This window comes from Cervus elaphus, chromosome 9 (assembly GCF_910594005.1).
Source record: "Cervus elaphus chromosome 9, mCerEla1.1, whole genome shotgun sequence".
NCBI lineage: Eukaryota > Metazoa > Chordata > Mammalia > Artiodactyla > Cervidae > Cervus > Cervus elaphus.
In genome coordinates this window covers 94,642,905-94,660,021 of record NC_057823.1, presented here as the reverse complement: position 1 = coordinate 94,660,021, position 17,117 = coordinate 94,642,905, and the positions used below count along the sequence as shown (strand labels likewise).

At 40.5% G+C, this 17,117-nt stretch overlaps 1 protein-coding gene across 1 annotated transcript; it reads right to left on the bottom strand.

Annotated features, from left to right (window-relative positions):
• Positions 1-2,034: 2,034 nt before the first annotated feature.
• RFESD (Rieske Fe-S domain containing) lies at positions 2,035-13,200 on the bottom strand. The gene is made up of 4 exons (XM_043913654.1): positions 13,047-13,200; positions 4,394-4,572; positions 4,253-4,287; positions 2,035-2,321 (listed from the first exon to the last, which is right to left on the bottom strand). The coding sequence occupies exons 2-4, from the start codon at positions 4,569-4,571 to the stop codon at positions 2,058-2,060; spliced, it is 477 nt and encodes a 158-aa protein (XP_043769589.1). The 5' UTR covers position 4,572; positions 13,047-13,200; the 3' UTR covers positions 2,035-2,057.
• Positions 13,201-17,117: the final 3,917 nt, after the last annotated feature.

Sequence of the window (17,117 nt, the reverse complement as noted above, 5' to 3'; positions counted from 1 at the left end):
CTGTGATATTTTTTAATGAACAAGAAAACGTACCCTTTGGTGAGTTAGACTCTATGCGATGGTTTATAATATGGACATGTTTATAATACATTTATGTTTGTACTAAAGTCTTGTTTAGAGTATCCGTCCAATTATTTATCTGGGAGGGAAAAAAACCCTCCCTATTAAAATGCTACATATCTGTTTCAGAGATAATAAAAGGATATATATATTTTCTATCTACAGGCTGCATAGTTTGAGTTTTCCTATTATTGGTTATTTTAAAACTCATCTATAAAGTTATGAAGAACCTGAAATTCATAGATGTAAATTTATATTGTTTACAAATCTGATGAGATGTCTGTATTTGAGAATGACATGACATTTTTATTTCCCCATCTAGAGGAACAAATTAAAATCCAAGTTCCCATTACTCATTGTTGCCACTGGATCCTCAGGAAAAAAAATGCTTCTGTGATTGGTCCCACAGACCAGGGTCATGGTTTTTGCCTGCTGGAGGTACTTTGGTTTCTCCCATGCATTTTAAATTCTGGACATGTGTTAAGTCATTGGAGGATCAGCGCCTGATATAATAGACGGGGAGGTACCCATTCCAGAGATGGTACATTTTCTGTACCTCGTGGGTAACTGCTGCTGTTAACAGTGTTTATAAAAAACACAGGCCTGGCTCAGTAGTAGTCTAAGGAAAGCAAGTGTTGGAATATGGGTAGCATGGAGCAATATATCAGAAAAAATATAATATATAGCAAAAGGCTCTGTAAGCACAGCCTTAATGATACCTATTTTATTCACTTATTATTTTTACAATAGCCAAGAGAAAGGATCCAACTGTTAGAATACTAAGCCTTAATTCAGCCCTGTGTCACTAAGAAGATTACTGTGGTTTGAGACTAAGTTCCACTGTTGACAAAAAGCTTTTTTCGTTCTGAATTCATAGTCTGTTCCTCATAGTTCTTTCTGGTCCCACTTATCCTTATATTCTACTATGTGCTACTGAGTTTTTGATGATCAGTACCCAGAGATTTATAGTACAGCGTGGGCACGAGGCAACCAGAAAAGTGATGGCCATAAATAACTGGCATGGAAAAAGCAGGGTGAACTAACTTAATATCTACCTACGAACTCAGAAGAAAAGACTCTGAAGAACAACCCTGTATCTCTTCTCTCTGTGACATTTATATGACACTTGGTTGTACATACATGTGCAAAGTTCTATACAAATAAAAATTCTTTAAAAAATGTTATTTAGAAATTTCATTTGGCATTCAGAGCCCTTTGGCTCACTGAGCAGATGTCACATCTCTCATGGCTAGCAGCAACTGTCTCTTCCTTACTTTCAAACTGTGTACCATGACCTGAGAGAAACTGAGCTAAAGTTTATTGGTTTCAATGTCAGGCAAGTTGTTTCCTATTTTTAAATTCAGCATGTACACTGATCCCATTCTGGGAAGTATTTTTCAAGTGTAAAAGGTCTGCTATTAATTTGGAAAAACTGAATAGTTAAAACTTAAGTATTTCAATGTGTTTACATTTTACCTTAAAAAAATTGTAATAACCATCAATAGGTGGGGTGGTGAACGCATGCAGAAATGAAACAAGAGTGGAAGAATGCTGGTAACTGTTGAAGGTGGGTGCTGGGAGTTTATTATTCTCTTCACTTCGTATACATTAAAATTTTTCCATGATAAAGTCTACTATATCAAGTAGGGATTTTCCCCCTAAATTTTTCTTAGTAGATCTAATCTTTTTTTTTTTAACCTTTTCTTCACTCTGGTTACTCCAAATTATTTTTATCCTTCTTCAAATGCACATTTCAAACCTATAACCTTAAGGTTCCAATCAATCCAGAGGATTGGCTGAAACGTATTCTATAGATCCCGATGATGATCCTTACATCATACTAAGTACATGTGCTTTTGAACCTTTCATAAATATGACTGTTAAAGATGATAAATGTGCTTGTGTTGGAAAAAGTTAGTCATCTTTGGTACTCAGCAAGGTTATTCTAAAAATACTTTCAAAATATACACAACATTTTTCATTGCCATGAAATTTTATCAGAAGGAACTTGGAATTACTTTGAAGATTCCAGTGGCATAAAAGTCAGAGTCACACTTAAAAGGCTCATTAGAAAGAGTCACATAAATATTCCCATTGTCCACTGTCACTGTGTGAATCCTTTGCTTTATTCCTTTGGAGCACCACATGGGTTTTGCTGATGGGTCTTTAGGATTTATAGACTGATACAGTCCTTCTCCTGTTTCCAAAGTAATTTTGTACTTATGCCAGGGGCAAACTATACATGCTCGTCCATCAAATTCCTGGGGAAAGAAATAATTGATTTTATAATATGACATTTCCAATGTTGACAATAAATCTCAGACTCAGAACAGAATTTACTGCAGAAGAACCAGGCTGCAAAACAGGCTTCTCTTTTTTCCTCCCATTTACAAATTATTCAGTATAAGGCAGAACATAATCTTAGCAGTCATCAAGTTCTTCTGCAGTTGATAAGAAACCCAGTGTGTTAGAGCTCTATCAGAAGATAACCAGCCCAGGCAGCTATCCCATGTGACCCCAGTATGCTGTTATCTGTTAGATATTAATGTCACTTCCATGACAGAAATGGGGCAAGGGCTTCAAGTGCTTCTAAATGAATCTTCACTAGCTGGTGGAAGAATGGTTAAGTGTCAGATATAATTTCAAGAGAGGTTACTAAAGGCATAAGTGTATATGTTAACTAAAGAGCAATTTATGATCCAAAGTAGTTCATTTCAAACTTTTAGCTGTCCTAAAGCAGTGCTTCTAAAATTTTAAAGGACATGGGCTTTACTCATGATCTTGTTTAAGTGGAGCTCTTGTTTAAGTTCAGTAGTCCCAGAACAGGATGCAATATTTGCATTTCCAAGACACTCCCAGGTGTCACCAATGTTGTTGGTCTGTGAACCACACTTTGAGCAGCAAGGTTTTATAGCTCTCACGATGGTCTGAAACTGAGGGAAGTTCTTCCACTCTATCATCCAGATGCTGACATTTTTATCTCCACACGAGAAGTGCAGAAGTGCTGTTCTATACCATCTCCCCGGCCAGAACTGTCAGCAAACATTTTCATGATTCATAAGTTCATGTTCATAATTTAAACACACATCTTTTAACATGAGGACAGGTGTGGAAATAGGTAGATATGAGTTGTATAGAGAGTAGAACACTGAATTTAAGCATGTACTTTGTGCTAGTCAGAGACAGACACAGGGAAGGGAGAGAGAGATCAGTTTCATGAGGCAGAAAAGAAATCAGGCAGCTAGTTTGGGAATGCAAGGAAGTAAAACAGTGCCCCCATCCTGCCTCAGTTAAGCCTTCAAAGTGTTCTTTCTTTCTTAAAATATATATATGGATATTTTTATTATATCATAAAAGTAATATATACACATTGGAAAAATTCAAATTATGCAGAATTATAAAAAGTAAATATAATTTTTTTAAAAATGGGACCTCTTTAGACCTATGATTCTTTGACTTGCTTTTTTCCATTCAAAAATATACCGTTGACATTCATGCCTCATTAACTTACTGGCTGTATACTATTCCACAGGCTTCCCTGGTGGCTCAGACGGTAAAGAATCTGCCTACAATGTGGGAGAGCCTGGTTCAATCCTTGGGTCGGGAAGATCCCCTGGAGGAGGGCATAGTAGCCCACTCCAGTATTCGTGCGTGGAGAATCCCCATGGACAGAGGAGCCTGGTGGGCTACAGCCCATGGGCTCACAAACAGTCGGACATGACCGAGCACACTATTCCACAGCGTGGGGAGTCCTAATTTAAACTGTTTCCTCTTGTTACACATTTAAATTTCCTTCACTTTTTCATTACAATGAATAATACCACAATGAACTTCTTAAGTATGTACTTAACAAATGTTTAAGTGTATATATAGTTACATATGTGCATATACTTAGGAAGTATATGCACATATGTAAGCGTATATATATATATACTTTTGTACAATAATATGCAGGGTATATCTTTCAAAGTATATTTGCTAGGTCAGAAGACATGTATATTTCTCATCTTTACCTGTAAAATGGTTTTCTTTACGTTGTTAGTGTTGTGAATTCCTAGAATATTGGTAATTATACTCAAAGCATGAAAATATAGTTCAGACCCAAATATAAATTATTTGTGAATAGAGACAGTAAATATAGTAGGAATATAAATAGGAAACATCTGAACCTGTTGAAAACAGATTTACATACCTCTATTTCTCCCAAATGTAAAGGTCCTCCTGAGTCTGCAAAGAAATTGAACATACATCTGGTCACTAAAAAACTGAACTTTTAATAGCTTTCTGGACAGTAAGTAAATACAAGGTTTACAAATGAAAAATAAAATCTTACGGTAACAGCGAATATCCATGGCATGAAATTCTCCTTTGTGGTAGAAAATGACCACTTCTCTGTCATGGACAACAGCTGTTATTCTTTCAGATCTTTTAATGTCTTCTTCTCTACCCACATAGACAGAAGCATATTGCTCCTTTGTTTCAGGATCTTGTTCAGAGTCATCAGGATCCATGCTAGTGGAACAACAAAACCACAAACAAAAACAAGAAAGAAAAAAAATTGCAAGTGGTCTTCACTAGTTTCATTGCACTTAACTCATAGAGATAATCATAAGAGAAGTTTGATTTCCCTGAGACTGATGGAGGCACTTTTAAAAATAATGGATTATAGTCAGTCATGATTGTAAGTTAGAATTCTTAAAGCTTGCCAAAATTAGGGAGGACTGACCACTTTTAGCGGAGAAGGCAATGGCACCCCACTCCAGTACTCTTGCCTGGAAAATCCCATGGATGGAGGAGCCTGGTAGGTTGCGGACTAAGAGTCGGACACGACTGAGCGACTTCACTTTCACTTTTCACTTTCACGCATTGGAGAAGGAAATGGCAACCCACTCCAGTGTTCTTGCCTGGAGAATCCCAGGGACGGGGGAGCCTGGTGGGCTGCCGTCTATGGGATCACACAGAGTTGGACACGACTGAAGTGACTTAGCAGCAGCAGCAGCAGCAGACCACTTTTAGACTGGACTTGTATTTGATTCACTTCATTGCCTAAGGTAGACATTTCAGAACTCCTGACAGATACTAAAGTCTCACTATCCTTTTATTCCCTCTCAAATTCAATGCTAAACAACACCTGCATATTATCAGTGTTGTTTTTAGCTTTTGTTGAAGGTAGGATTCTTCAGCAAGGGTCTAACAGAAGCAGAAGAGATTAAGAAGAGGTGGCAAGAATACAAAAGAACTGTACAAAAAAGCTCTTAATGACCCAGATAACCACGATGATGTGGTCACTCCCCTAGAGCCAGACATTCTGAACACTGAAGTCAAGTGGGCCTTAGGAAGCATTACTACAAACAAAGCTAGTGGAGGTGACAAAATTCCAGCTAAGCTACTTCAAATCTTAAACCATAATGCTGTTAAAGTGCTGCACTCATTATGCCAGCAAATTTGGAAAACTCAGCAGTGGCCACAGAACTGAAAAAGGTCAGTTTTCATTCTAATCACAAAGAAAAGCAGTGCCAAAGAATGTTCAAATTACCATACAATGACACTCATTTCCACGCCAGCAAGATTTTGGTCAAAATCCTTCAAGCTAGGCTTTAGCAGTACATGAACTGAGAATTTCCAGATGTACAAGATGGATTTAGAAAAGGCAGAGGAACCAGAGATCAAAAGCTAGGGAATTCCAAAAAACATCTGCTTCATTTACTATGCTAAAGCCTTTGACTGTGTGGATCACAACAAACTGTGGAATATTCTTAAAGAGGTGGGAATATCAGACCACCTGACCTGCCTCCTAAGGAACCTGTATGCAGGACAAGAAGCAACAGTAAGAACCAGACATGGAACAATGGACTGGTTACAAATTGGGAAAGGGATACGTCAAGGCTGTATATTGTCACCCTGCTTATTTAACTTATATGCAGAGTGAAGTGAAGTGAAGTCGCTCGGTTGTGTCCAACTCTTTGCAACTCCATGGACTGTAGCCTACCACACTCCTCCATCCATGGGATTTTCCAGGCAAGAGTCCTGGAGTGGGCTGCCATTTCCTTCTCCAGGGGATCCTCCCGACCCAGGGATCGAACCCAGGTCTTCTGCGTTGTAGACAGACGCTTTTACCGTCTGAGCCACCGGGGGAGTCCCCCTTCCCTGGGCATACATATACATGATGTATATGCACAGTACATCATGTGAAATGCCGGGCTAGATGAAGCACAAGCTGGAATCAAGATTACAGGAAGAAATAACAATAACCTCAGATAGGCAAATGATACCACTTTAATGGCAGAAAGTGAAGAGGAACTAAACAGCTTCTTGATGAAGGTGAAAGAGGAAAGTAAAAAAGCTGGCTTAAAACTCAACATTCAAAAAACTAAGATCGTGGTATCTGGTCCTATCACTTCATGGCAAATAGATGGGGAAAATGTGGAAACAGTGTCAGATTTCATTTACTTGGGCTCCAAAATCAATGTGGATCGTGACTGCAACCACAAAATGAAAAGACACTTGCTCCTTGGAAGAAAAGCTATGTCAAGCCTAGACTGTTTTAAAGCAGAGACATCACTTTGCTAACAAAGGTCCATATAGTCAAAGCTATGGTCTTTCCAGAAGTCTTGTATCGATGTGAGAGTTGGCCCATAAAGAAGGCTGAGCACCAAAGAATTGATGCTTTTGAACTGTGGTGCTGGAGAAGACTCTTGAGAATCCCTTGGACAGCAAGGAAAACAGTCAGTCCTAAAGGAAATACCCTGAATATTCACTGGAAGGACAGATGCTGAAGATGAAGCTCCAATACTTTGGCCACCTGATGTGAAGAGCTGACTCACTGGTAAAGACCCTGATACTGGGGGAAATTGAGGGCAAAAGGAGAAGGGGGCGACAGAGGATGAAATGGTTGGATGTTATCACTGACTCAATGGACATGAGTTGCACAAACTCTGGGAGATAGTGGTGGACAGAGAAGCCTGGCATGCCTGGTCACAGAGTCGGACATGACTTAACGAATGAACAACAGGATTCTTTGACAGTCTGAATAGTCTTGAACCTCTTGGTTAAAAGGTGGCTAAGTTGGTTTTGCCTGGTGTAGACAGCCAGCTCGTACAGATCAATCAGATAACCATATTCTAGTAGAATGGAGAAGTGTGAATGGATGCCTTTAATTTTCTTAATTCACATATTGTCATTACTTTCTTCTGTCTTGGGCATTCAAAGCAGTGATTTTCTCTTCAATTTATAGAAGTATATAAATTTTAGAGAATCTGTAAGTTATTCTAAATTTTTTTTCTTAGCACAGATATTCAGCCTATTTCTTTGAAAGCAACCCTTTCAAAGGGACCTCTGTATACTTCAAGAACATAGCCATGGTCTTTTAATTTCATATAAGAAAGAAACATCAAGATATATCATTGTCAGGGGTTCAGGCCGCATGTAGAGGGTTTTCCTGAGGGCCTCCCTTATGTTGGTATTTTTATTTTTTCTATGATAGTTTCTAAGTAAAACTATATATCCTGCTTTGCCAAGAATTTCTATATTTGTTTCCTTTATCTCCTAATAATAAGAGCAACGGCTAACAATGCAAACTTCAGGGTACAAATCTGACATCTCTGTAATTTCCTAAACTCGATTAGGGTAGTGCTTTCCTTTATACATTGAATTCAAAGTTCCTGCCTCGCCCCAGTAAGAAGATTGAGTGAGGCACAAACTCAATTTGGGCTGATGAACTGGAATGAAGGAGCTACAGAAAAGAAATAAAGAAGGATGTTCCAAGTCGCTTCAGTCATTTCCAACTCTTTGTGACCCCATGGACCGCAGCCTGCCGGGTTCCTCGGTCCATGGGATTCTCAGGGCAAAAATACTGGAGTGGGTTGCCATTTAGCTCCCAGGTTTTAGGTTTGTGCAACTATGTGGTTTGTGATTGTGATTGGGCAGACTGAGAAAGGAATGATATTTTGAAAGAAAGGAAAAATCAGGAACTAGTTACATTCTGTACAGAGTGAGTCTGAGGCACTCAAGAGATATCAAGTCAAAAGTCAGATATATGAGATGAGTTGAGACTCACTACAGAGATAAATTTGGAAGGTTTCAAACTACAGAATTCAACAGAATCACTTGGAGTGGGAGTGTCAATAGGGAATGACGTCTAATACGATTTCTGAAGAACATCCAATATTTAGACTTTCTGGATTAGCCATGCTTGACCAGAGGCTGGATTGCAACATTTCTAAACAATTCTCTGGTTTTACTTGATTTTGGCAGGTGCCCAAAGTATACAAACTGCTCAGATGGTAACATTTACCTCTGCTGCATGTGCAGTTATTATCACATTTTGTGACAGAACAGAAGGGCAATAATGATAAGAAAAATGGGGACAGACAGATGAATTGAAAAGAGAAGGGGGGGGAATAAGCTGAAGAAAAAGAAAAATATGGACTATGCAACACATATAACTAACAAAGGATTGATTCCTAAAACATGAAGTATTCCTATAAACAAGTAAGAAAAGGCAAATGACCATTATAAAAATGGGCAAAAGACACAAACATTTCAACATTTCACAGATGAAGAAGTCTGAATAGCCAGAAATCACATGTAAAGATGCTCAACCTAATTAGTAGGAAAATGTAAAAGAAATATAAAGCAAAGTCAAAATAGGATACTATTTTCCATCCACCAGACTGGCAAAAAGTAACAAGTATTGGCAAGGATATGGAGCAACGGTTAGTGATGACATTAATTAGAGGTACAACAATCTAGCATTACCTAGCAAAGCTGAACACATTCATGACCCAATAATCTCACTTCAGATATATTCCATAGAAGTGTGCACAGGTACACCAGGAAAAATGTACAAGAATGGTTATAACAGCAAAAGATAGGAAACAAGTCAAATCTATCAACAGTAGACCAGATGATTTTTATACTCATTCAATGATGCTGTGTAGCAGTGAAAAATGCATGGCTATGTCAGGTTGGATTATTCAAAAATGTAACTTTAAACAAGGTTTTAAGAATTCAGAGTATGGTTCTATTTTTATAAAGTGTCAAAAGAGGCAAAACAAAACAATGTATTATTCATGGATAAATGTACATAGGGAAAATTTACAAAGAAAAGCAAGGGGATAATAAACACAAATTTTAAGTGTTTATCAATGTATTACATTTACTCATATTTAAAATTATTTTTCCCCCAAATTTAAGCGGTATCCTACTTTATGTAACAAATGATCCTAAATCCAAGAAAAGGGATAAAATGGTACTTTCTGTTCTCAGAGAATGTATATGTAAACAGATCATGAATGGACTATTTGAAATTTTTGTACAGCTTATTTCAAGACTTGCCATAGAGGAAGAAATAAACCTACAGTCCTCTTACTTTTCTTTTTCCAGGCAACAAATAGAAAAGAAATACATAACTCAAGCAAGTACCAAAACACATGAGATATGGATTAGCATCAGAAGTTAATTAAATTCTATTGAACTTCCAAATAAATGAGAACCAAACACTATCCTTTCTCATTTTAGTCTCTTAGAGACTTTGCAGGGTTTCCCCCTCAACCAAGGAAAATTGTAGGGAACTTTGCATGGGCTGATAAGAAATGAGCAGAGAAAGCTGGGGCTAAATGATAAAGGTTTCAGAGAAATATGATCAGTTTTGCATTTTGCTTAGAAAAGTATTATCTCATACTTTAAATAATTATTCCCTCTAAGCATCATAGGTGGTACTATTTATGATATCTGGTGACTATAATTAACACCCATATTATTCTTAATTACATAATGTGAATATCACGGTCCATTCAGACAGCAATACAAGTCACTGTGTTCACCTTAATTACTGTTACTTTGATGCACTATTCATATACTCCTACACATTTCCTCTGTGTTGAGTCAACTTTAAGATAGTAGACTCTTAAAATAAGAAAATGAAAAATTAAACTGCATTTCTCAGTATGGGAGCTAGAAGAAAACTGCTTAAAGAAATGTTGAGCCATTTTGTTCCACAGTTCTCTTCAAGAAATATTTTTTGGACTGTACCTAAAATTAGGTTTCTAAAGGTGCTAACACCACATAAAATTACTAATTAGCTAAATGAATCCTCTGTCTCTATTAGATACCTTTCCAGCATAGGGAATCTTTTCAGCATAACTTAAGTTTCTATAAGACGGTGGGGACAAAAGAAACATGAAATTAAAGGAATTTCTTCTTATTCTTGAGCACAAAATTACAAAGTTGCTTTTACTGAGTCTGGGGACTTGGCCTATGCTTATCAGAATGCAAAGCTCCAAGGTGACACCTTTGCTTTAGGTTCAGAGATGAGAAATGCCATAGCTTTAGATTTCTTTGTCTGGCAGAATAATAATAGATAAAACTAGCTACCCTTCAGTGAGTGCCAACTGCTTGAAATCTGTATATATGAATTCATTAATCCTCAGAAAAAATGCCTCTTTTCCAGATGAGGAAACTAAGGGTAAAAGACTTTAACAAAAGCTTGCCCAAACTCACCAAATCACAGTGAAGATTCAAACTGAGATCTTATGTCTAAACTTTGTGAACACTGATATATAAATCTTACCATTTTATCTAAGTAGCATCCATGGATTTATCAAAATAGGTGGCATGCATATAAACTATCTTGAAGGTACAAAACCTTTTAGCAAAGATGTCTGTGTGTATATGCCACATATACATATCCTTAGATGATGGTCCTGATTTTTTTTAAATTTAGGAAAGCCAATGTGCAAGACTTGTGTCAACGAATGTTTAAAACAGAATCAGTTCAGTTCAGTCGCTCAGTCATGTCCGACTCTGCAACCCCATGGACTGCAGCATGCCAGGCCTCCCTGTACATCACCAACTCCTGGAGTTGACTCAAACTCATGCCCACCGCTTTGGTGATGCCATCCAACCATCTCATCCTCTGTCCTCCCCTTCTCTTCCTGCCTTCAATCTTTCCCAGCATCAGGGTCTTTTCAAATGAGTCAGTTCTTTGCATCAGATGGCCAGAGTATTGGAGTTTCAGCTTCAGCATCACTCCTTCCAATGAATATTCAGGACTGATTTCCTTTAGGATGGACTGGTTGGATGTCCTTGCAGTCCAAGGGACTCTCAAGAGTCTTCTCCAACACCACAGTTCAAGATCATCAATTCTTTGGCGCTCAGCTTTCTTTATATTCCAATTCTCACATCCATACATGACTACTGAAAAAACCAATAGCCTTGACTAGATGGACCTTTGTTGGCAAAGTAATATCTCTGCTTTTTAATATGCTGTCTAGGTTGGTCATAGCTTTTCTTCCAAGGAGCAAGAGTCTTAATTTCAGGGCTGCAGTCACCATCTTCCCTAACAATTTAAAAGTTGAGCAGCCAGTCCTGGAATCCACAACTGTCATCTGTGACATTATAGGCCTTAGAGTAGCAAGTGTGCTCACCTGGGTTTGAACCCCGGCTCTATGTGACTTGTAAGAAGTCACCTAATTTCACTGCGCTGCAGTGTGTGTGGCTATAACAAAGTCCTGCATGAGGGTGGTGGTGAGGGACAGAAGTCTCAGGATAGTCAAGTGTCCAGGGTGGGTCCTGGGCGTGGTAAACTCCGCAATCATTGTGGCGGTCCTCTCTGAAGGGTCCCCCCCCAGCTCTGATAGCTTGTGAGCAAGGACTTCAAGCTGTGTTAAACGTTTGAGTCAAGACAACCTGCAGTTGTCAACACCAAGCTCAAGAACCAGAGACAACCAGAACATGGCTGTCAAGACGTGGGTGATCATTCTGCCTGCAGACTTCAGGAGACGGATACCCAAGACGGCTATCCACAGCTGGGGCTGTGGCAACTCTGGGGCAGGTTTTATACGTTTCAAAGCAATAATGCTAAGAAGAGTAAAAGTAGCTCAGTCCTGTCCAACGTTTTGGAATTCTTCAGGCCAGAATACTAGAGTGCATAGTCTTTCCCTTCTCCAGGGGATCTTCCCAACCCAGGGATCGAACCCAGGTTTCCAGCATTGTGGACGGATTCTTTACCCACTGAACCACCAGGGAAGCCCAAGAATACTGGAGTGGGTAGCCTATCCCTTCTCCAGGGGATCTTCCCAACCCAGAAATAGGAACCAGGGTCTCCTGCATTGCACGCGGATTCTTTACCAACTGAGCTATGAGGGAAGCCCAGTGCCAGGAAAACTTGTTAAAAAACGGCCCAGGGAGGCAGCTGTTAAAATGCAGAGACATTACTTTGCCAACAAAGATCCGTCTAGTCAAGGCTATGGTTTTTCCTGTAGTCATGTATGGATGCCAGAGCTGAACTATAAAGAAAGCTGAGCACAGAATTGATGCTTTTGAACTGTGGTGTTGGAGAAGACTCTTGAGAGTCCCTTTGACTGCAAGGACATCCAACCAGTCCATCCTAAAGGAAATCAGTCCTGAATATTCATTGGAAGGAGTGATACTGAAGCTGAAACTCCAATACTTTGGCCACCTGATGCAAAGAACTGACTCATTTGAAAAGACCCTGATGCTGGAAAGATTGAAGGCGGGAGAAGCGGATGCCAGAGGATGAGATGGTTGGACGGCATCACCCACTCAGTGGACATGAGTTTGAGTAAACTCTGGGAGTTGGTGATGTACAGGGAGGCCTGGCATGCTGCAGTCCATGGGGTCGCAAAGAGTCGGACACGACTGAGCAACTGAACTGAACTGAACGGAAGCTGCAGGTCCGGAGTGAGGACCAGCCTTGACGGTGAACAAGCTCGATGGGCTCACAGCGCCCGGGCGGAAGCCTGCGCTGGGGGTTCACGGATAAGGAGAGCAGCGTCTAGGGCGGCGGGGCCGCAGCGCTCACAAGAGCCGGGAGGAGAGTCAGCAGGGCAACCGCGAACCCACTCCCGGTCTCCGCCGCCGCCGGAAGCCCGAGCCCCGGGCCCGCCGCCCGGCCGGAAGCGGCGAGTCTCGCGAGCCCCGCCCCGCGCGCGGCCGCCCAACCCCGCGGCGGGAATAGAACTTACCTTCCCCGACTCCCAGCCCCACCTCCGCGAGACCCGGCCGCAGCGCCCCCGCGTGAGGATACTGAGCCGGCCAGGGAAACCGGTGGCCGCGTGGCGCTTCGCGTGACGGGGCGGGGCGGGGCGCCACCGCCCACGTGACCCAGCGCGCCCGCCCCCGGGGCGGCCTCTGAGGCGTCGCCGGCTGCCGACCCCGCGTGACTGCGACCGCCGTCTCGCAGCGCTCCGCCGGGACCTCTGAAGTGACCATCTCAGTCGTGTGTTTTACAGACACGTAGGCTTCCCCAGTTCATTTTAAAACGTTTGTTGAGCCCACCACATTTATCTAGATTTTGAACTCACCCAGGGGTCTTTCTTCTAGAAATTTACCTCAGAAAAATATTTAGAGTTCGTCACGATGCATATAATCTATGTATAATGGTGTTCATTGAACTCACCCGGAGTCTGTCTTCTAGAAATTTACCTCATAAAAATGCTTACTAGAGTTCGTCACGATGCGTATGATCTGTGTATAATGGTGTTTATTGAACTTACTCAGGGGTCTGTCTTCTAGAAATTTACCTCATAAAAATATTTACTAGAGTTCCTCACGATGCATATAATGTATAATGGTGTTTATTGCCAGGCAAGTGACAATAGCTCAAATGAGCAACAGCTGGGAAGTGGTTAAATACAGTGTAGACATGTGAATTACTTTCTAACCGCATACTCAACAGCACGATTCATGATGTAATGAATGAATTTGTTACAAAGTGTGGAATACTGTGCAGTATGCTTTGTTTGGTGTAAATGAAAGTTATTTCTCTAGATACAAATAATGGAGACATATGCACATAAGCTTAAAAAATTGGGTCTTCACCTCCCAGAATATTGGAAATAAAAGCAAAACTAAACAAATGGGACCTAATGAAACTTAAAAGCTTTTGCACAACAAAGGAAACTATAAGTAAGGTGAAAAGACAGCCCTCAGATTGGGAGAAAATAATAGCAAATGAAGAAACAGACAAAGGATTAATCTCAAAAATATACAAGCAACTCTTGAAGCTCAATTCCAGAAAAATAAATGACCCAATCAAAAAATGGGCCAAAGAACTAAACAGACATTTCTCCAAAGAAGACATACAGATGGCTAACAAACACATGAAAAGATGCTCAACATTATTCATTATTAGAGAAATGCAAATCAAAACCACAATGAGGTACCATTACACACCAGTTAGGATGGCCGCAATCCAAAAGTCTACAAGCAATAAATGCTGGAGAGGGTGTGGAGAAAAGGGAACCCTCTTACACTGTTGGTGGGAATGCAAACTAGTACAGCCGCTATGGAGAACAGTGTGGAGATTTCTTAAAAAACTGGAAATAGGACTGCCATATGACCCAGCAATCCCACTTCTGGGCATACACACTGAGGAAACCAGATCTGAAAGAGACACGTGCACCCCAGTGTTCATCGCAGCACTGTTTATAATAGCCAGGACATGGAAGCAACCTAGATGCCCATCAGCAGATGAATGGATAAGGAAGCTGTGGTACATATACACCATGGAATATTACTCAGCCGTTAAAAAGAATTCATTTGAACCAGTTCTAATGAGATGGATGAAACTGGAGCCCATTATACAGAGTGAAGTAAGCCAGAAAGATAAAGAACATTACAGCATACTAACACATATATATGGAATTTAGAAAGATGGTAACGATAACCCTATATGCAAAACAGAAAAAGAGACACAGAAGTATAGAACAGACTTTTGAACTCTGTGGGAGAAGGTGAGGATGGGATGTTGCGAAAGAACAGCATGTATATTATCTATGGTGAAACAGGTCACCAGCCCAGGTGGGATGCATGAGACAAGTGCTCGAGCCTGGTGCACTGGGAAGACCCAGAGGAATCGGGTGGAGAGGGAGGTGGGAGGGGGGATCGGGATGGGGAATACGTGTAAATCTATTGCTGATTCATGTCAATGTATGACAAAACCCACTGAAAAAATAAATTAATTAATTAATTTAAAAAAATTGGGTCTTTAAACTTGGGGGAAGATGGGTTTCACTTTCATGTTTTGAACTTTGTGACTTTGTTTTTTTCTATTTATATTTCTGTGAGGAAAAAAAACCCCCAAAACCCCGGCACACACACATGTGTTCAAGTTGGAAGCTAGCTGAGTCTGATAGGTTTTTATTTTTTTAACTGGAGGAAAATTGCTTTATAAAAATCAGCCATATTATACATATATCCTGACCTTGAGCATCCCACCCATCCCCACTTCCCACCCCTCTAGGTCTTCACAGAGCGTCAAGCCGGGCTCCCTGTGTAATATAGCAATTTTTCACCAGTTATCTTTTTTACATGTGGTAGTGCATATGTCAGTGTAACTTTCTCCTTTTGTCCCAGTCTTTCCTTCCACTGTGTCCGTAAGTCCCTTCTGTATACCTGTGTCTCCATTCCTTCCCTGTGAATAGGTTCATCAGTATCATGTATGCGTTAATAGGCTATATTTGTTTTTCTGAATTACCTCACTCTGTATGACAGGCTCTAGGTTCATCCCCCTTACTAGAACTGTCTCAAATTTGTTCTTTTTTATTGCTAATATTCCATTGTATATGTGTTCCACATCTTCTTTATCCATTCATCTGTTGATGGACTTCTAGGTTGCTTCCATGTCCTCAGTTCAGTCGCTTAGTTGTGTCTGACTCTGCAACCCCATGGACTACTGCACGCCTGGCCTCCCTGTCCATCACCAACTCATGGAGCTTGCTCAAACTCACATCCACTGAGTCAGTGATGCCATCCAACTATCTCATCTTCTGTTGTCCCCTTCTTCTCCCGCCTTCAGTCTTTCCCAGCATCAGTGTCTTTTCAAATGAGTCAGCTCTTCAGATCAGGTGGCCAAAGTATTGGAGTTTCAGCTTCAACATCAGTCCTTCCAATGAACATTCAGGACTGATTTCCTTTAGGATGGACTGGTTGGATGTCCTTGCAGTCCAAGGGACTCTCAAGAGTCTTCTCCAACACCACAGCTCAAAAGCATCAATTCTTCAGTGCTCGGTTTTCTTTATAGTCCAACTCTCACATTAATACTTGGAGAAGGCAATGGCACCCCCACTCCAGTACTCTTGCTTGGAAAATCCCATGGACGGAGGAGCCTGGTAGGCTGCAGTCCATGGGGTCGCTAAGAATCGGACATGACTGAGCAACTTCACTTTCACTTTTCACTTTCATGCATTGGAGAAGGAAATGGCAACCCACTCTAGTGTTCTTGCCTGGAGAATCCCAGGGACGGGGGAGCCTGGTGGGCTGCTGTTTGTGGGGTCTCACAGAGTCGGACATGACTGAAGCAACTTAGCAGCAGCAGCACATTAATACTGCTGTGAATATTGGAGTACATGTGTGAGTCTGATAGGTTTTTAAAGTTTCCTTGGCTATCTTCTAATGTAGTGGTTCCTTGGTCACACTTTAGTCACCTGGGAGTCATGATTCTAGACCAATGAAATAAATCTCTAGGGGTCATGGGAGAAGAGGGAATCAACATATTTTTTTTCTAAGTTCCTCAGTGATTCCAGTGCAACTTTCAAGGTTGAAAGCCACAGTCTGCATTTAACATGCTGACATACTGATCTCAGATCCTAGAGAGGTCAGGGGCAGCTGAAACCCTGGGACCTCATTCATTGACCCCAGTATGCCATATAAATGCCTTTTTTCCCCTCTCTATAAGCCAAAACATGTAAAAGATTGAGAAGCTCAGAATAATGAATTTGTGTACCTAGCTATTTTTTTAGCGGGCCACACCCTGAAGCACTGGGAAACTAGTTCCCTGACCAGAGATCAAACAAGGTCCCCCTGCTTTGGGAATGCAAAGTTTTAGCTACTGGACCACTAGGGAACTTCCTAACCATCTAATTTTGATGAATCATCTTACCAAAGTGATAATAAAATATATTTGGATTTATTATAATTTAAACTATCTGTTAACTGTCTAAAATTATTTTACCAGCACATGGAGTGTGTTAGCAATACTCATCTTGTGTCATTGAAGAACTATATAAGAACTTTTATTGAAAAGTTCTTTCTTG

What these genes read in the sequence shown, in the direction of transcription:
- RFESD (XM_043913654.1), bottom strand. Translation starts at nt 4,571, where the DNA reads ATGGATCCTGATGACTCTGAACAAGATCCTGAAACAAAGGAGCAATAT. An exon ending in CATGGATATTCGCTGTTACC is followed by an intron (nt 4,288 to 4,393) that starts GTAAGATTTTAT and finishes ATTTCTTTGCAG; the next exon opens with ACTCAGGAGGACCTTTACAT. An exon ending in TACATTTGGGAGAAATAGAG is followed by an intron (nt 2,322 to 4,252) that starts GTATGTAAATCT and finishes TTCTTTCCCCAG; the next exon opens with GAATTTGATGGACGAGCATG.